Genomic DNA, 16,148 nt, shown 5'->3' on the forward strand with positions numbered 1-16,148 from the left:
AAATGGGTAAAGAAAAAGCAAATCGAGGAATTATAAACTAAGTGAAGAGGGAGAAGATGGGAGGCAGGACGACCGAACAATGGGGATGAGCAGTAATCAATGCGAGACAGATGTTGAAAAGTGAATAACGACAAGAGCGAATAATAGAAGAAATGTGAAGAGAAAGTGAGAGAGAAGGATCAAAAATAACGCCCAAGTTATACGCAGAAAATGAGAAAAAAATAGAAGATGGAAGAAAAGAGAGAGGGAGGGGGGAGACTAGGAAGAACAGTAGAAGCAGGTCAGGAATCCTGCTTTGCCAGGTCAGGAATCTCATATAAGGTCATGCACTTGCCCGGGAAAACTGCTGCTTTTGCGGGCTAGTGATACCTTGTGTTGTGTGTGCTTGACTCATGAAGTGGGTGCGATTGTCTGGTCCCACTCCACATACTTGGTGCCAGTGAGTCTTGGTGTGGGGAATGAGTGAAACCAATAGTTGTCCCTGATTGGACAACTACTGGCTGTTTGAATGGGGCAACACCTTACTGTTGGTGAGCTTTGACTTGCCTCCAGGCTGGATTTTGGATGAGAAGAGGACTTGGAGCCAAGAATCCCTAGTAGAACAACACCGGGCTGCCGATCCAAAGAAGACTCTTGAGCAGGACCAGCATTCCTTCCTGGCCCGGTGATCTGGGAAGGCCCTGTGCGGTGCTTCAACTCCATAACTGGTGGGACCAATCGATCTCGCCGTGTTTTCTGGAGGATCCAGCCGTCCTGAACATTTGGAAATGTCCTTGGACCACCCGCTGGACTGACCAGCTCTCCACTGGTCTACTTCACTAGAACCGTTGCCATTCTGCGTTTGCAGCAGAAACTTTCAGAGGTCGCTAGCTTGTAGGATAAGCCGACTTCCTGCCGAATTTCAGCCTCCCAACTTCAAGGGATCCTGCTCTGGAAGGTCTTCAACCGCGACTGGGAGGATGTTTGCCGTCGTATGTGTGCAGTGGCCGTCACTGAAACCCGCCTTCCCCCGTCCTGCGAAGTGCTGCAAAGAGGTCTGCATTACGGCATTCTGCATTTGTCCATTGCCAAGGGTTGCGTTCTAGACAAGACCGGAAGAGTCCTTGCACCTGCAGCTCCTGGGCAGCCCTCACCGGAACCGACGGCGGGAAAACCAACCTCCAGCGAATGCCCCTAGTCGGCCCATCCAGTCTGCTGGGAAAATCGGAGTCAAGGTGGCAAGTAAACGCAAAGCATTTGTCTCCCCCTGTGCTTTCTGTGCGCCATAGGATAATATTGAGAACAAGTCTCTTTCTACCCTTCCATTCCACTGAATTTTGGTCGTCGCACCCGAGCAGTGAAACCTGAAGGGAAATGACAAATTTTTACTTACCAGTAACTTTGTTGCATCTCTTCTCTTGAACAATCACCAACACAAGTAATTTACATGCATCTGATACATTCTTGGGAGAAGCATTGTGACTTTTGGGCACAAGGCCCCACTCGTCATAGGGATTGGACTGACTTCTGAAGCAAGGAAATATTTCTTGTGACTCAGTTCCATCTTACTGCACCACTTCCTTAACCTTCTTTTATTTATTTAAGCAATTGAATCCATTTTAAGAACCTATGTTGACTGTGTATATGTTTATTATTGAGTCTTGAGCAATATTATCAGCTGCTTGTTTCATTTTTTTGTGTGTTTGAGGCCTGGAATAGAGTACCTTTATACATTCCTGTCTAAATTGAATTACTGTGTGGACTCATTGTGGGCCCCTACCCCACTCACTCTCCCGAGAATAGCCTTACCTGCTCTCGATTGGCTTTTGGCTAACCTCCGAGCTCTCCTGTTCACTATACCTAGGGTGGCCTTCTAAAATATGTCCACCAGGCCAGATTCTAGAAATCCATCTTAACAGCTATCATGGTAGCACATACAAAATAGATTTGCAGTTCCTATTGGTGCCTTGGGTTAAGTCTCACTGGGGAGAAAAGGACGTTAATCCAGAGGAAAGTGAGGGAATTTCTTACCTAACTGGTGATGGGGGGGATTGCGGGGGTGGGGGGGGGGGCTACTTTATTCTAGTTTGTGTGAGCTGGTGGTCACATTGCCTAATTGCTCTTTGGGGGTTTGTGTGAATGGAAGAGGAGAGGTTGCTCTATGCTGGTTTTGAGTGGAAGGTGAGCAATTGCTCTGTTGGCTTGTGGGCAAGCAAGGGCATGGACCATGTTGTGTTGCTGTATGTGGCATGGTTTGAGGTGTTGTGGAAATTGCTGAATGCCGGAGCTATGCCTTTTTGTGACTTGTGATTATCACAAATCTTTGTTATGGCCTTTGCACATGCCTCATTGTTCTATTTTACTTTTAGGAGCACAGAAAAGTCTTTGAGAAAATGTGGCTAGGATTTCTAAAGCACAAGGTAAACTGTTAATCTGGGGTGTTAGGAAAGAGGTTTTCATTTGTTACCTGCTTTATTTGCACCCCGGTTCGCTTCTGTGTAACTTTATTTTGTCCATGTGTCAATCGCCATCACTGTTTCTTTTCTGTTATTGGCTGATGTCGAGTATTTTAACTGTTGAGCTTAAAACACTGTTTTTAAACTAAAACCATTTCTATTGTGGAAATAACCGTGGTAGCTAATGCTGCATTTGTTTGGGGAAGCATAAAAAGAGTCTATAGTTTTAGAAATTGAGCAGAGGAATAGTGACAACAATGAAGAATGATGGATTGATGTAAGATTTTTGGCTCTCGTCACAACCTTTCTAAAAATGTATGTTTTTTTTGTGCCTATCTTTGTGCTTTTTGGTTTTTCAGTTACACCAGAGTCTCTACAAAAAGGTTCTTGTGATCCTGCATGACTCGATCTTGCCTCACATGAGCAAGCCCACCCTGATGATTGACTTCTTGACCGCTGCCTATGATATTGGTAAGTCTGACGCCACATGCTTTTAAGAATGAATCATTCCTTAATGTCGAGCATCTGAATCAGCCTTGGACGGACATCCGGAAATCGCTTGTATCAGAACTGCTGCTTTGCATTTGATAGAGAAACAATGAAAAGGGTCAATTGCAAATCTTTTTTGTGGATTGGAGGCAGTGTCCTGCTTCAGATGAATCCAATGAAGTCTTAAAAAGCCCTCAGATTTGCGATCTAAAGTGCTTGGGGGATGGGGGTGGTCCCTCTGCTACTCTATTATGGTGGTGTCCGCAGTGTGGTATTTACAGCAGAATTTGCTCAGAAGTTGACCTCTTTTGTTTGCATTGGCGAGACATTTTCAGCTTTTGGGACTGTATGATGCTGTCCTCGGTCTGTATCCGCTGCAGGAGATGGAGAGATGGATGTTAGTTATGAGGGGTCCTCTGCATGGTTTGACTGGGATGCTGTGCGCAATCTTTGATCCCACGCATGAAGTTGGATCAAAATGTTTACTTTTTTGTGTGGGCTCAAATTCTGCTACCTTTCAGAGCTCCATCCCTGTGACTTGCTAATCTGCTTGAAGATGTTTACCCTTACGCTTAATGTGAGTCTGGCAATGCAACTACAGCCACATGTTTGTTTGTTTTTATTGATTTGTATTGTGCGCCTGGCCCAGGGGCCTCTGGGTGCATTTCTTACATGGTACATAGTTACAAGTATTAAAGGTTTCTTACATGGTACATATATTACAGTGATTATAGGTACAAAAGTTTACAGTCAAAGTGCCCAGTTCTATAAATACACAAAATCATATTCAGGTGAACATTATGAACGGGATGCCGCTAGATCCTGCTCAAAGAGCAATTTTTTTGGTTTTGCATTTGAAGGTGGGGAAGGAAGGCTCATCTCCGAGTAGGCTGGGGAGAGTGTTCCATAGATTGGCCGCGAGGACTGGGAAGCTGGCCCCACCAGCTTTTTGTAGCTTAAATCTAGGAATGGTCAGTGAATGAGTTTGAGTGGACCTTAGTGGATGGGAAGCAGTGTGTATCGTAAAGATGTTAGAGAGGTATTCAGGGGCGATGTTGGCTTGACACTTGTGTGCGATAGCAAGGGTTTTCAGGGATATTCTGTGGGCAACCGGAAGCCAGGGAAGGCTCCGTCTAGTGTCTGAATTATATAGTTTCCTGGGAAAGTTGACAGCAGCCCTAATGGCATTGTTCTGGGTAACCAGAAGTTTGTCAATGTTTCTTTGCCTGGTCCCCAGGTAGAGAGCGTTACAATAGTCGATTTTTTTACATTATAAGTGTTCTGGCCAGGATGATGCAGTTATTAGTTGTGAGGAAGGGTCTGCATGCTGTTATAAGCTTACATGTGTAGGCTGCTACAGAGGCTACTACATTGGTTTGTCGATGAAGTGATCAGGTGGAATCTAGATAGATACCGAGGGTTTTTGTGTCATTGGACACCTTGATGGAGTTCCCATCAATGATGAACGATTTGAACGCTGCGTCCAATTTGTTTAATATGTGAGCCTAGGATAAGTATCAGTCTTATCATCATTCAAGCAAAGCCCATGATGAGCCATCCAAACTTCAATTACTGTGTAGACATCATTGAGTGCTTTTGTGTCGATCGCGCAGTCACCAGTGATAGGGGTAAGTATCTGGTTGTCATCTGCATAGTTTGTGTAGGTGACACCCAGCGAATCCAAGATATCAAAGAGTGGCTTCGTAAATACAATGCTGTTTCTGTACCGTGTCTTGGTCGGAAACCTGATTGACGAAGACCCAGGAGTTTGTTAGCTTCAAGATAGAACTGAATTTGTAAGTAGGCAGCACGGTCGAGAATTTTCAGAAGAAATGTCACTGTTGTAATGGGTCTGTAGTTTGAGGGGTTGTCTGGATCAAGGTTAGGTTTTTTGATTAGAGGGATGGCCCAAGCATCTTTAAGGTTGTCGGGGGCAGTACCAGATTTGAATTGAGCATTAATGAGTGTGGTAATGAAAGGGGCTAGGTCGTGGACTGCTTCCTTGATGATTGGGGCAGGGCAGGAGGCACCTTGATTTAATCCTGTTAATGATATTTTCTACTTCCCTGATAGATAAAGGAGAGAAGCAGAAGGGTTTGAAGGAATGTTTAGGTGCTAGTGGCTTATTGGTGTGGGAGTTAGCCTGTAGGTCTGAAGGTAAGCTGCATTTATTTCCTATTAATTTTAGTCTGTAGGGTAGAGATTTTGTCAAACGCTTTTTGGATGTTGTTGCACCATGTGGTGTCAGTGTTGCACTTGTTAGAAGGGGCTATATGAGATTCAGGTTCTTTGAGGATCTTGAAGAGCTTTTTAGTATTGATTTGGCCTGTAGGATGCGTTTATTATAGACCTCTTCTTTTTACTGAGATGATAGCTTCTTTGTAGTTGGATGAAGCAATAATCAAGGTATTGTTGTTAGCTTCAGTTGGTAGCCCTTTCCAGTGTGCCTCTGCATTTCTTTTGCTTTTACGTAAATTGCGTAAATGTGGTGTAAACCATGAGTTAAGATGCGCCTGGGGCTTTGGTTTACATAATTTGAGTGGGGCTATTGCGTCCAACGCCTTTAGTATAGATTGGTTGTAGATGTCTACTAGGACCGTAGGATCAGAGCAGGATGCCGAGGTGTTAATAAGAATGAGGAGGATGAGAGGGAGAACCATCTCCTTAGATATGTCCTTTTTGTTAAGAGTGTGTATAGCCGGTGCAATGTTAGGTCTCGGGCTATGAGGGTTGGCTTTGATAGCGAAGGTAATCTTGTGATGGTCAGACCAGATACATGGTGTCACAGTCACCTGATTGATAGTACAATTCAGATCGGTAAGCCAATCAAGGGGTCTCCCTTTGATGTGTGTAGGCTCTTGGATATGGTGGGGGAGTCCTTTAAAGAGTTAGCCAGGTCAAGGGCTTTGTGGTCATTTGGATCTAGGTATCCCAAGTTAAGGTCACCAAGTAATATAATTTGAGACTTAGGCTTAGTGTTGACAGCTAAGAGAGATATGTCCTCTATAAATGTGGAGATGGGTCCTGGTGGTCTGTAAATAAGGTGCACTGTGGCAGTTTGTTTTGGTGATAGTGGCTGTTTGACAGAGAGTAACTCGCAGAGGGTATCTGCGGTTTAGGGGTTGCTCTAAGTTCAAGGGATTTTTTTAAAGATAAATGCGATACCACCACCCTTGGATTGGTAGGAATCTCTATCACATCTGATAATGTCATAATTGTCAGGTATTGCTAAGGATGGGATAGGACCCGCTGCTGCGTGTAGCCACGTTTCCGTTATGGCTAGGATGTCCAAGTCTTCGGTTGTGATGAAGTCAGCAATGCCGAGGGCGCGAGCTGAGATGGATCTGGCATTGATCAAGGCGCCTTTAATTTGTGTGTCTTTCGGGGTTGGATGGCTGTTAGTTTGGGTGGTAGAAGTGGAAAACGTGATGTCTGTGTCTTTGGGTCATTGGTCATTGTCTTGGTGGGGCAGAAGTTTGGTCTCGGGGGGAGGGTGTATATGTAGAATTTTGTGACTTAGTCTAGAGCCTAGTCTTGTGTTCCTCATTTGGAATGTGCAAGGTTGGTTGGTCGTGGGTTTCGTTGCAAAGTGCTCGAGCCACAAGACTGGTAAGTAGGGGTTGTTGCAGGGCATGGTAAGTCCAGTTTCAGTAGAGTGGGTATGTGCCGTGTGAGTAGGTTGGATAATGGGGCGGTAGATCTGAAAAACTGAATGCAGAAGAGGGGGATTCTGAATTAAGTCTACTGTGTAAGTGTGCCTAAAGCTGGTACTAGTATTAGCAGTGAGCCATTTGGTTAATGTGGAGGTGATAAGTAGGAGAGGCAGGAGGTACATCTGGTGGAGCCAGCGCATTGTGAGATGATAATCAAAATGGGTAATATGAGTAAGTTAACTAGCAGCGTAGTGAGGGTAGATGAGTAGGTTAAACAGAGGAAGTTGATGGAAAGTTAAGAAGGGTGAGCACTGGGCAGTATTGGTTGCTATCAGGTTAAGAGTTATGTTCATGTTAAAGGACATTTTGTACCGCGCACTATCACCACCGGAGTGGTCCCCTGGCGCTCTGGCGGCTCTGAAAGAGGAGGGGAAGTTGAGTTAGTGGGAGGACGCAGGAAAAGTGCAAGAGAGCAGTGATGTGCTGTTGGCGGCCTCAGCCCGGTGGGTCCGTTGGCTGGGCCTGGGGTGTTTGCAGCCAGTAGTCGTGTACTGTTGTGCAAGACTGTGTGTTATTGTTTTGTTGTTGCGATGTAGTGAAGTTTGTGCGGTTTGTTGTGCTGTAGGATTTGGTTGTGTTTGGTTTGGAGTTTGAGAGGTGTATACAGAAAGGGAAATGGTTAGTAGGGTTGGTTAGTTTGCGTCTCTATCCTGAGTTGAGGCGCTCAGCTTGCGTGGTCTCCCCTGATGCGGCTCTGTTCTGATCTGTGTCCGACTGGGATATAGGTTCCTTACTCCTTTGGCCCCCACCTCTACCATGCTCTCTCATGGCTCCCCTTATCCTCCCTTCATACTCCTGCGGCCATTGCCCCTGTCAATGTCAACCTCTCAGGTAGTGTGTGGTGATTGCCAATATCTCAACAATTCCACATCACTGTGATGCCTGGTGGTAACTAAGGGGCGGTCTAAAGTGTTGGTGCGGTTGTCTGGGGTAGTTGACTCAGTTTCCGTGCTTGCCGCCTGTGTTCCAGTCTATCCGGTGTCACCCGTCCAGTTGCCGTGGGGGTTGTCCTCTCGGGTCGGGAAGGTCTGTGTCCTTTCCGAATCAGTCATCCTTTGTCCGGTTTTTGTTTTCCAGATTTAATCTGTGGTGTTAAAGAGACAGGTTTTTAGTGATTTCCTGAATTTTAGGTGATCTTCAGTGTTTCTTATTTCTTTTGAGATGTTGTTCCAGGTTTTTGCGGCTAAGTGGTAGAAGGAGGTGCCTCCAAGTTGTTTCTTAAGGTATGGTTTGAGTTCCAGACGGATTTCGTTGCTTGATCGGAGGGGTCTTGTTGGTTTGTAGACTGTTATTTTTTTTATTTTTTTTAAACTTCTCTTTATTGTTTTTAATAATACAGAAAGTTCAACAAAACAACCCCTCCCGCCCTCCATCCCCCCAGGGAGCCCAGAACTCCTCAACCCCCACCCTTCCTTCCCTTTACAGTGATTACACCGATAGGTCCATAAGTCTCAGTCTGTGAGGGCGCCATTGCTCCCGAAACTCACCCTTCAAAAAGTCCAAGGTTTCCCCCCATTCCGCAGCAAAACGGCTCAGGTTGTCTGTAGCTGCAAATGTGGCCCATACCAAAGACACAATCTCCCACAGTTTACCCAACCAATCCTGCTCTGTGGGGATCAATGAGCTTTTCCACCTTTGGGCAAGGAGAGACATGGCTGCCAGGATGAAGACCACCTTCGTCTTGCGCGGTCCACCCCCTTCTCCCCACCAGAACCTCGCGAGGGTCCTGACCCGTGCCTTTTCCAAATGCCCGATCCAGCGCGCAGGAGATGCACTTCCAGAAGGAGCTAATGTAAGGACAATCCCACCAAATATGCGCAACTGTTCCCTCCTCCCCACAACCCCTCCGTCCGAGTCGATGTCGGGAAGATTGCCCGAAAGGCGCGCTGGGGTATAATGCCAACCCATTAGATACTTATACCAGGCCTCTTGTAGTTGGGACGCCTTAGCCACCTCACCTTCGGGATCGCATTCCAGAGCCTTTCCCATTCTCCCCGTTCCATTTCCCTCCCCAGGAGCTGCTCCCATCTAGACATGTATGGCCACTTTATAGCGGGACCAGTTCAAACTGAGTTAAGCCCCGCGTCGCTGCACTCTTAATCTCCCGCGACAATACCCAATGCCTAATCTGGTAATATCGAAGCCGCTCACCCTCGCCTACACCGAACTCCCGTTTGCAATCCTCAAATGATTTCACTTCCTGCCCTCGAAATAGGTCTCTAATGATCCTACACCCCCCACTTTCCCATTTCCAAAAGGCCCCCTGCTCCAACCCAGGGGCAAAGTCGCCATTGTTAAAAATGGGGGTGAAAGGCGACGGGAATGTGCTGACCCCCAACTTCTCTACCGCCCTGTCCCAGGTGTCGACTAGGCCCTTGGTTATGACACTTAAATACAAGTGAGCTGGCCTCAGCCTGCGGGGAAGCCAAAGTGCCTCGCCCAGGTGATGGTGCGCTACCGCTCTATCCATCTTGACCCAATGTTTGTTGTAGTTCTCAGAGAACCACTCGCGGATCACCCTGAGCTGAGCCACTTCATAGTAGCGCCTAAAGTCCGGTAGTGCTAAGCCCCCCGCCCCCTTGGAAGCTGTCGGAAGTCTTTTCGCCAGGCGCGGCGTCTTACCCCCCCAGATGAATTCCTTCGCGGCCCTATCCAGCTCCTTGAAAAAGGAAGCGGGACGGGCAGAGGGATCGCTTGAAAAACGTAAAGCACGCGCAGGAGAGTCACTATCTTTAGTGCCGCCCCCCTCCCTAGCCATGATAACTTAAAGATGCCCCACTTCCTAAAGTCCCCTTTAATGGAGGCAAGAACAGGGATATAGTTTGCTCCGTACCATCCCGACAGCCGAGGGGTAACCCGAATCCCCAAATACCGAATCCCCCCCAGGACTCCACTTATACTGTGATAATATCCTCAGAGCCCTCAACTCGTCTCCCTGCAGCGATAAATTCATAATTTCGGATTTGTGAGTGTTCACCTTTAGGCCAGAGACTTCCCCGGAGGTAGACAACAAAGTTGCGCATCCCTCCAGCGACACTGATGGGTTCGACAGCGTAAGGAGCATATCGTTGGCGAAAGCCGCCACCTTATGCTGTGTTCCTCCAAAGGGGATTCCCTGGATGTCCTTCGCTTCTCGAATTGCCACGAGTAGGGACTCGAGATATAAAGCAAATAGCGGGGATAGGGAGCACCCCTGTTTCATGCCGCGTCCGAGCTTGAAGGGCGGAGTCACCGCACCATTAATAAGCAGCCACGCAGAAGGGGCTCTATAGATCGCGCGAATCATATCTATGAACTTATGCCCTAGACCCATTTGCTCCATCACCCGGAACAGAAAGGACCACTCTACCCGGTCGAACGCCTTCTCGGCATCCAAGGCTAAAAGGACCACCGGATTGGGGGTCTTCTGTACTTTTTCGAGCAAGTGGGCAATTCTGATATTATCAGCTGTTTGGCGGCCCTCCACGATGCCAGACTGATCTTGGTGGATCAGCTCAGGCAGATGTGCCTCTAGACGCTTAGCCAGAATTTTGGCGTAAATCTTTGCGTCGGAATTAAAGCGATAGGCCTGTATTAAAGTAATTTTAGCCTCCTCCATGGAGGGGGAGACCGCCCGCAGGGCCAAAAGAGTTAGAGTTGGGTTAGGTGTGGAACCAATATGGCAGAAAAGGACTTGTAAAAGGAAACCGGTAAGCCATCGGGACCCGGGGCTTTGTTGGTGGGGAGGGAAGCAATGACAGCTCCAACCTCATCTTCCGCAGTTGGCTTTCCCAGGTCCTCCCCTATTTCCCCAGGCGCGGCAAGGGCAGGCCATCCAAGAACTCCTCCTGTGACTGAGCGACAGGGCCCTGGGATGTGTATAGGGCTTCATAAAACCCGGTTAGACGCTCCCTGATTTCCTCCGATCCGGTAATCCTCTCCCCTCCTTCCCCCCCTCAGGGCAGCTATCGCGTTTTGCTCCCTGACGCCCCTCAGCAGGCGCGCCAGCAGAGAGTCCGCCTTGTTGACCTTAGCATACAGTTTTTGTCTAACCCTCAATAGTGCACCCTCTGCTCTCTTCGTCCTAAGGAGTCTCAATTGCCCCTCGGCTACCCTGTACTCCCTGTGCATCTTCCTAGAGGGGTCCCCTTTGAGCTTAACTCTCGCAGCCTCCACCTCGTCCTCCAACCGGGCTTCTAATGTCCGTAGCTGTCAGGTCCTCTCCGCCTTGATGGCAATGAGGTCCACCCTCGACGTGGCTTTAAATGCATCCCACCTTGTACTGAGGCTCGTATCGGTCTCTTTGTTTCTAACAAAAAAGCTTTAATGTTGTTGCCTATCTCCTCCCTAATCACTGTATCCCGCAGGAGGTCCCCAGGAAAGAGCCAACTCCAAATCCCCCGCTTACGCTTGCCCAACCGCATATTCATTTGCACCGCCTTGTGATCGGCGATGCCCATGGGGCCGGTCTCCACCCCCTCAACCCCTCCCAATAGACTGGCCAACACCCAAATATAATCAATCTGGGATTGAGACCAATGCACATCCGAAAGATAGGTAAAACCCTCTTCCTCCCCTTTGGGTACCCGCCACACATCCCTCAACCCTGCCTCCTTGAAGCGCTCCTTCAGCCACTGGGAAGCCACCGTCCCCTCTCCCCGCCCCCATGCTGCGTCCGGTCTAACCTCTTATCCCAGGCCAAGTTGAAATCCCCCATTAAAATGACTTGCCCTCTTGCGAACTCCCTTAGCGTAGACAGCGTCTCCCTCAGACAGTTATACCGAAGCGATCGTATAAGTGGCACCCAAGCATTCCCCCCTCACCATGACAAACCTCCCGTTTCTATCCCCCCGAAAATCCTGGATTCTAAAATCCAAGCCACTCCTAAAAGCCACTGCCACCCCACCCTTCTTCGAAGAGCCTGACGCAAATACCACCTCCGCATATCCCCTCAAGCACAGCCAGCATTGATCTGCACGCAACAAATGGGTTTCCTGTAGTGCCAAAATATCTGGAGCATGCGTTCGGGTAAAGTGCTCGCGTTTCACCCTTTTAAGAGGAGAGTTAAGACCTCTCACATTAAGAGTCAGCCACTTGAAACCGAGATATGGAGATAACCCGCCCCAGAAAATCCTCACCCCAACAATCTTTCTGTCCCCTCGCCACCCCCCAGACCACCCAACCCCCCACGCAAAACCTATGGGCTCCCATTCCCACCCAGACTCCATCCCCCACACCCCCTCCGCCTGAAATCCCCAACTGCGGGCTTAAACTGAGATACCCCCCAACAGTTCCCTCCCACCCCTCAATCCCCCCAACTACTCTCATTACGATTTGATCCAACATGTTTAACTCCATCCCCCTGACACCTCTCGCAGCCTTATGTACCACCACCCCCTATAGAAAAGAGTGACAGTGACCCGAGAAGGGTCACTCCCCCCCCCGAATTTTGTCCTCCCTCCCCTGGGTGGCTCCGCGTGGGAGCCCTCCCCCCCCCAGGCCCCGCAGCGCCTTCCTCCCCCTACCCCGCTCCCCCACCGAGGCCCACTCCCAAGGTCTACTCCCCTCCCTCGACTCGCCATGGGGCACCGAAGCCCCCGCGCGCCCACCCGCCACCGCCTCTTCCTCCAGGTCGACAATGTTGGCAGCCTCCTGAACAGAGGTCTCCCTTTTCTGAACCCCGTCCCATTTAAAAAAAAAAAAAAAAAAAAAAAAAAAAACCAGGCCAAATGGGAAGGACCATCTATATTTTATACCCTTTTTAGTCAGCTCTTTTAGAATAGGCCCCATGGCCCTCCTTTTCACCAGGCTGCTCACAGCTAGATCCTGGAACAGCAAAATCTCCCGCCCTTAGTAAAGAACAGGCTTGTTATGCCTGGCCGCCCGCAACACCACCTCCTTCTGACCATACCTGGCAAAGGCAACCACCACCTCCCAGGGCCTGGCGTTGGAAACCAGTTGAGCTCGACCAACTCTGTGGGCTCTGTCCAATGTTATTGAGCTTGAGTCCCCTTCCCCCAAGAGATCTGCAAAGATACGTTGACATTCCTCTTTCAGGAGCCCGTCCGAGACCGATTCAGGGAGGTCATTTATCCGAATGTTGCTCCTCCGGGACCCGTTTTCTAAGTCCTCCAGCATCGTTTCCATATTCCTAGTGGCAACGTCCAAGCGGTCTATAGCCTCACTATTGGCCGTAGTGTCCTTCACTGTGTCCAGGAGGCCCCTTTCTAACCAGTCGGTTCTCTCCCCAAGTTGCGCAACTTCGTGCCGGATGTCGCCCAGCGCAGTATTGAGGTCCGTTCGCATAAGCTGAAATTGTTCTTGGAAGGTGTGCGCTAGGGACTCCCTCAGGGTTTGTAATTCCCCCCTGAAGTCTTGTCTGGTCATCCGCTCTCCGTCCCCCTCCGCGGCTGCTCTCATACTCTCCTTAGGTGGGCCATCAGTAGACTTGCTCCCCATCGTGGGCCAGAGTAATGACAGAGAGCCCTGGGGCGCTCTGGAAGAGGAATCGGGCTGACCCGGTGTTCGCTTAGATCTGGAAGGCATCAGTGAGGGGCCCAGAAGTGGCCCCCAGCGCGTCCAGGAGGTAAGGTCGTCGCTCCAGCCACAGCCAGTGGACACCCGGGGGCCCCGACCCCGCCATGCGCCCACACAATGGGGGAAATCTCGTAGATTCGGGAGCCCCACGGGGCCGGGTGCCACCACACTCTCGTTGCAAAATAGGGCCACGCGGCAGGGGGAAACCAGGGCTCCAACCCCCCGCGGGCAGTCCCTGGCGTAGGCTACAGCCCAAGGCTGACAATCTCGGGCGCCCGCTCCCCTGCGGTGCCGGGGCCGGAACCTGCTCAGCCCCGTCCGAGAAACAGGCCCAAGGCGCAGCGCCCGCCGTCCCAGGTCCTATTCACTCATCTAGGCCCGGCCTCCTCCGCACTCCTTAGGTCGAGCGAGTCACTGCCATTCCTGTGCGCCGAGGGGGAGGCTAAACGCGCACTCGCCTCCCGGTAATGACAGGCTCCAGCAAGAGGATCGCTCCACTCTCCACCACAGCACAAACCCGCTGAGTCCTCCAGCCTATGGCGGCAGCCAACACCAACCTCACGGCGTCGGAGCCTCGGGCGGCCCCAGCGCCCACTGCAACTGCTCCCGATGGGCGGCTGGCAGGTGGGTCCCGAGGCACGTCGGGAGGGGCCCTCTCCTTCACGGGTGCACGCCTGGGCCCCCACAAGCGATGTGATCCCGCGTCGAGGGCGGCCCAGCTCCTCCCGCAAATCGGGCGGCCGCAAGCAATGTGGTCCCATGTCGGGGGCGGGTCAGCTCCTCCCGCGGAACAGACAGGTCCATCACTGCCCTCGATGAGGCGTCTCCAGTAGGGGTGGACCACCGGGGGCTCATGTCTTGCCCCCAAGATTCCGCCAGCAACCCCAACTCAGCACCGGAGCCCGTTCGCCAGGGGGGGTGGTGGATCCTCTGGCAAAACCGGGCCCGGGGTCTCGGAGCAGCCGTCGGCACGTCAGTCGTTGCCGGCGGCCATCTTAGAATCCCCTGTTATTTTCTTTTGTACTAATTCTGCTCCTTGTCTGCTGATTGCCCTGTGCGTTATGCACATTGTTTTGAAGGTGATGCAGTGTTTTACTGGGAGCCAGTGTAGTGTTTTTAGGGCTGGAGTGATGTGGTCTCTTCTGGATAGTTTGAGGAGTAGTCTTGCTGCTGCATTTTGGATCCGTTGCAGTTTCTTCGGGAGGTATTCTGGTATTCCGAAGTAGAGGCTGTTTGTATAGTCGATTTTTGACATGATTAGGGCTACGATAGTGAGTGTTTTGTGCGTGAAGGAGAGGAAAGGTAGAATTCTTCTTGACGTGTGGAGGAGGAAAAAGCATTTCTTCACTGTTGCATTTATTTGTGGTTCCAGGGTTAGGGTGTTGTCCATTAGGACTCCTAGATTTTTTTACTACCTTCGATGGTGTTGGTGCGTTTCCGATTTCCGTTGGCCATGGGATGGTGTTTTCGTTCTCTTGGTCTTTGGATATGATCATGATTTCTATCTTTCCTGGGTTGATTTTCAGGCTGTTGGCATCCATCCAGTTGAAGACTTCTTTTAGACAGTCAGTTAGGGTTGAGTGGTCGGCATCGGTCTCTTTGATTTTGTAGATGATCTGGGTGTCATCTGCGTAGTTGTAACATGTAATGTATTTTTTGAAGATTCTGATGACTGGAGTCTGATAGATGTTGAAATATAGTGGAGATAGTGAGGATCCTTGTGGCACTCCACAGTCGTTAACTCGTGGAGTGGATTTGAAAGGTTTTATCCATACGGTTTCTGTTCTGTCTGCTAGGAATGATTTGGTCCAACGTAGTGCTGTGTCTGTTATGCCTTTGTCTTGTAGTCTTGTAGTCTTTTGGTCAGGGTGTCGTGGCTAACTGTGTCAAAGGCTGCAGAGAGGTCGAGCAGAATAAGGGCTGAGGTAGTGTTTGAGTCTGCGTTAGTTTTGAGGTCGTCCCAGATGGATAGTAGCGCTGTCTCCGTTCCACTCGCTGGTATGAAACCGATTTGAGCTTGGTCCAGCAGGTGGCCTTTTTCTACGTGTTCTTGGGGTTAGTTTATATACGTACGTTTCTAGAAGTTTTGCTGGGTAGGGGATGTTAGAGATCGGCCTATAGTTGGAAAGGTCGTCTACGTTACCACTTGTGTTTTTCAAGAGTGGCTTGATGTATGCGATTTGAAAATCTTCGGTACAGTCCCTGTTGATAGTGATAGATTTAGAAGGTTTCTGTAGTGTTCTGCTGGCGATCTTTGCGCGAGGATTGATTTGTAGATGTCTGGGGGACATGGGTCCATGGGTGATCCCGCTTTCTTGCTCCGTTTAACCAGCATTGCGAAAGCCTCTTCTGATATTTCAGGAAAGCTTTGGAGTTTGTGCTGTGGTTCCGTGTTAAGTTCGTTGGGTTGTGTTTTGTGTTTGGTTGGTCGCTTTTGTATGGTTTGCCGGATGTCATTGATTTTTTTTTTTTTTTTTAAGTGGTCTGCCAGGTCGTTGCATAGTTTCTCTGAGTGGTTTGGGGTATTGTCGCAGCCTGGTGGGTTTCTCATTTCTTCAATGATGCTGGACATTTCTTTTTGTGTGTTGGTGGCGTTGTTGATTCGGTCATCGTAGTGTCTTCTTTGCCTTTTGGATTTCCTTCTTTTATGCACGGATTTGTTTCTGGTAGTGTTTTTTTACATGGGTTGTATTCTTTCCTCCATTCCACTTCCATCTTTTTGTTTTCTTTTTTCATGTCGTTTAATAGTGGGGTGAACCATTTTGCCATTGCTCTTTTGTTTGATGGGGTGAACGGTTTTTCTGGGGCGATCTTGTCTATTGTATCCGCGATCCATTTGTGCAGTATCTCTGCTTTCCTGTCTAGGTCCGCTAGGTCCAGTTCTGTAGTTGAGGGTTTCGTTAATTCCAGTTGTTCGAATAGGTTACTTTCTTTAACGTGTTTCCAGTTTCTTTTGGTGGTGGTTGTGAGTTTCGGATGTTGGATGTAGGCTTGG

General features: G+C 49.4%; 1 protein-coding gene across 1 annotated transcript in view; it reads left to right on the forward strand.

The window, feature by feature from the left end:
* Nucleotides 1-16,148, forward strand: part of NOC4L (nucleolar complex associated 4 homolog) — a 255,328-nt gene that overhangs the window by 143,925 nt on the left and 95,255 nt on the right. Inside the window, exons 8-9 of the mRNA XM_069619985.1 lie at nt 2,349-2,399; nt 2,795-2,906. Coding sequence (XP_069476086.1) covers nt 2,349-2,399; nt 2,795-2,906 — 163 coding nt within the window. The remainder of the gene's footprint in view (nt 1-2,348; nt 2,400-2,794; nt 2,907-16,148) is intronic.

The sequence above is a fragment of the Ambystoma mexicanum genome, chromosome 10 (genome assembly GCF_040938575.1).
Source record: "Ambystoma mexicanum isolate Mex_15411 chromosome 10, UKY_AmexF1_1, whole genome shotgun sequence".
NCBI classification, from domain to species: domain Eukaryota; kingdom Metazoa; phylum Chordata; class Amphibia; order Caudata; family Ambystomatidae; genus Ambystoma; species Ambystoma mexicanum.